This window comes from Aythya marila, assembly GCF_965140915.1.
Source record: "Aythya marila genome assembly, chromosome: 23".
NCBI classification, from domain to species: domain Eukaryota; kingdom Metazoa; phylum Chordata; class Aves; order Anseriformes; family Anatidae; genus Aythya; species Aythya marila.
The window spans coordinates 4,000,936-4,003,922 of record NC_139064.1 but is presented as its reverse complement, the minus strand read 5'-3'; the positions used below and the strand labels follow the sequence as shown (position 1 = coordinate 4,003,922).

At 41.4% G+C, this 2,987-nt stretch overlaps 1 protein-coding gene across 1 annotated transcript; it reads left to right on the top strand.

Moving 5' to 3' along the window:
- Positions 1 to 360: 360 nt before the first annotated feature.
- Positions 361 to 1,893, top strand: BTG4 (BTG anti-proliferation factor 4; the record flags this gene model as incomplete). Its single annotated transcript, XM_082778195.1, has 4 exons — positions 361 to 533; positions 1,048 to 1,185; positions 1,363 to 1,558; positions 1,717 to 1,893. The coding sequence occupies 4 exons, from the start codon at positions 361 to 363 to the stop codon at positions 1,891 to 1,893; spliced, it is 684 nt and encodes a 227-aa protein (XP_082634321.1).
- Positions 1,894 to 2,987: the final 1,094 nt, after the last annotated feature.

Genomic DNA, 2,987 nt, shown 5'->3' with positions numbered 1-2,987 from the left:
TTTTCATTGTAAGTAAAAGAACTATGTAATTGTAAGTAAGTACTGCTGGTTCATCATTGGAATGTGTGTGTGATGTGTAATAAGGAATAATATTTTCTACACTCATTAATACTTTAACAAGTGTAGTAGTATGGGAGTCTTCTGGCACTGTTAAGCTGGTGTCAGTGTCCTGAACTGAGGTGACTGGTTGTTTAGCATCTGGGCTTATCTAGGCTTTATCTCATGTGGCTTATGTAGGTTTTGTAATATCTATCCTTGGAATTTGATACTGCCTTAGTGCTACCAAACTTATTTAGTGTAGTGTCTCATTTCTACTGATGGCTCTCCAACAGCCAAAGCACTTTGTGCACTTCATTTAAAATGAAAGATGAAATTGCTGCCACGGTCTTCTTCATCACAAGGCTGGTGAAAAGGGAAGACAAGCTGAGTAAGCATAAAATTGAGAAATTTGCAGCTAAGTTGACAACAATACTGTTTGAGAAGTACAAGAATCACTGGTACTTGGACAATCCATCCAGAGGACAAGCCTTCAGGTAAGAGGATTCTTAGCAGAAGAGGAGGCAGACTGGAGTCTTTGCATGACATTGAAGATACAGCAAATGTAACTAAATGAAAGCTAGCTGTTAACTGGTTAAAAAAAAAAAAAAAATTCTGAAAGTAGTTCCCTGGGATGTGTCTGGAGTTATCTAGAGAGCCAGGGTAGAAAACCAAAGGCAGTGTGCACTGTGTCTTGACTACCCCTATGACTTCTTGAGTGCAGAACTTAAGTGGCCTTAATGACTCCGAATTGTAACAACTTAAAGTCTCCAAAAATGACCATTAGAGTGAGTTGCTGCATAATGTCTTAAAATGAACAAGTAACAGAGGCCTTGTTTGGGTGTACAAGTCAGCTAGTTATGTTAACTTGCTTCTTCAAGTTGTGACAACTTCCATCAACAAGCTGTGTTAAATAAACTGTAGGGAACCTGATTGTATTTCTGTATGAGCAGAACTTGCAAAGCTGCATCTGGAATTCAATGTTCTACCTGCCCTTGTATTCTTAACTAGGTGTATAAGGATAAACAAACATCAGACAAGAGATCCGCTGCTGGAGCAAGCTTGTGTGGAGAGTGATGTGGAATTCAGCAATCTTGGTTTGCCAAAAGAGATGACGCTATGGGTTGATCCATTTGAGGTATGTTGCAGGTGAGTTGAGAACCTGTGACTAGCATCACGCCGCGTGTTCTGTACTGACTTGATCCTTGCCAAACTTACCAATAGAAACTGTCTGAAGGTATACTTCTGTATTAGTGTCAGGTGAGTAGTAGCAAATGTCTGTACTGCTCATGCAGAGCTGCGTGATACAAATACAGTTTCTTCCAGGTATGGTGAGAAGAACCGGCCGTTCACAATTGCCCACTTTGAGGGAGAGGAGAACCCAGAGCTCCCTCAGCAGATCAGCTATGCTGTTGACAGAGCAGCTCTAGACTATCAGTCTGGCACTTCTTCTGATGAGGAGAGCTTCATCAAGGAACCAAAAGCTATCCCTACTGTCAGTAACCCTAACAGTATCTACCAGGTAAATATGGTCATGGTATGTAGCTTTTGGTCAGAGCTATCACCTGCCCTGCAGGTTCTGTTGTGGAGGAGTATGGTAAACTAACAGCTGATGGCCAGACTAGTCTCCCCTCTCTTATCCAGAAACATTTTAACTTCATCTCATTTCTTTTTGTTTAGTTTAGTGACTACTGCAAGCCACCCATGCAGCCCTGGTCGCAGTATCTTCACAGGAAGACATACATGACTGATGGCTCATACTATGCCCAGCACAGGGGTTACAAAGCCTACAGGCCAACAGCTGCTTTCATAGGACCACGTGTTGATAGATACCACTGGATCAATACCAAGCGGTAGATCTGTGGCTGCACATGTTAGAGGCTGTTGAAGCACTGAGCTATGGTATGGGATGAAGGCTGGCACTACAAAGCTTCATAAAAACAGAAAGCACTTACTGTCTGTTCCCTATCTCTTACTCTGTATATCTGGAACTTCGGAGTTTTATTATGTAACTTTTTAATGTTTTATTAATGTTAACATAAGACTGAAAATTAATGTGACTCTACTTGTAAGTTAAAAAGGAAATGCATATATCAATAAATCTAATCATGTTCTTTTAAAAGCTGTCTGATCTGCTATCAGTGTCCTGAAGGCAGCTAAAGCTTTTCAGTGAAGTCACAAGCAAGTCAAGGAAGATTTTTTAAAAAAGTGACTTGCCTTGAAAGGTAATCTGCGTCCTCCTGGCAAAAGTAGCAAGAGCAGAAGCATACTCTGTAGTTGCACATCTACACATCACAAGTGGTTGAGTGAAGCTTTGCTATATGCAGCTGTGAAAGACTGCCTTGTGGCTCCAGCTGGGCTTCTGCTTCTTAGCCTGTAGCTTACCTGTCAGAAGAACACAGCCTCGTGGACAGGAGAAGGATGAGTACGTGGCATTGTAGCTTTCCACAGCTGTAAGTTAGCATAAGCTTGCCAGTCTGCAGTACTGTGTCCCCTGGGAAGCTTTTCCTGTAGCTGTGGGACAACTTGAATCACTTGAGCTGTTTTCCACCTAGTCCACAACACTGGACACATGGAGTCTACACTCCCATTAGGAAAGATACTGGAGTCCTAAACTGTGTTCTAGGATACTGCTTGAGACACTTTTTTTTTTTTAACTCAGTGCTGGTACTAATTACATTAAACACCTGCTTTTGTATTGATTTGCAGTATCTCTTCCTACTCACTCAACGTGTCTCCTATTCCATCCATCTGCTTATTAAACAGGGATGTGAGGGTAACAGAAGCGATGTCAATAGCTTGTCTTGCTGGCTAATCTGTTGAAAATGCTCAACAAACTTGTGTCAAAAATCAGTAGCTTGTGTAAATACATGGCTACTTCAGCTATTTCTACTTGCTCTACTCTACCTCTTGCTACCTAATAAAGAATGATGGAAACAACTAAAAAGCAG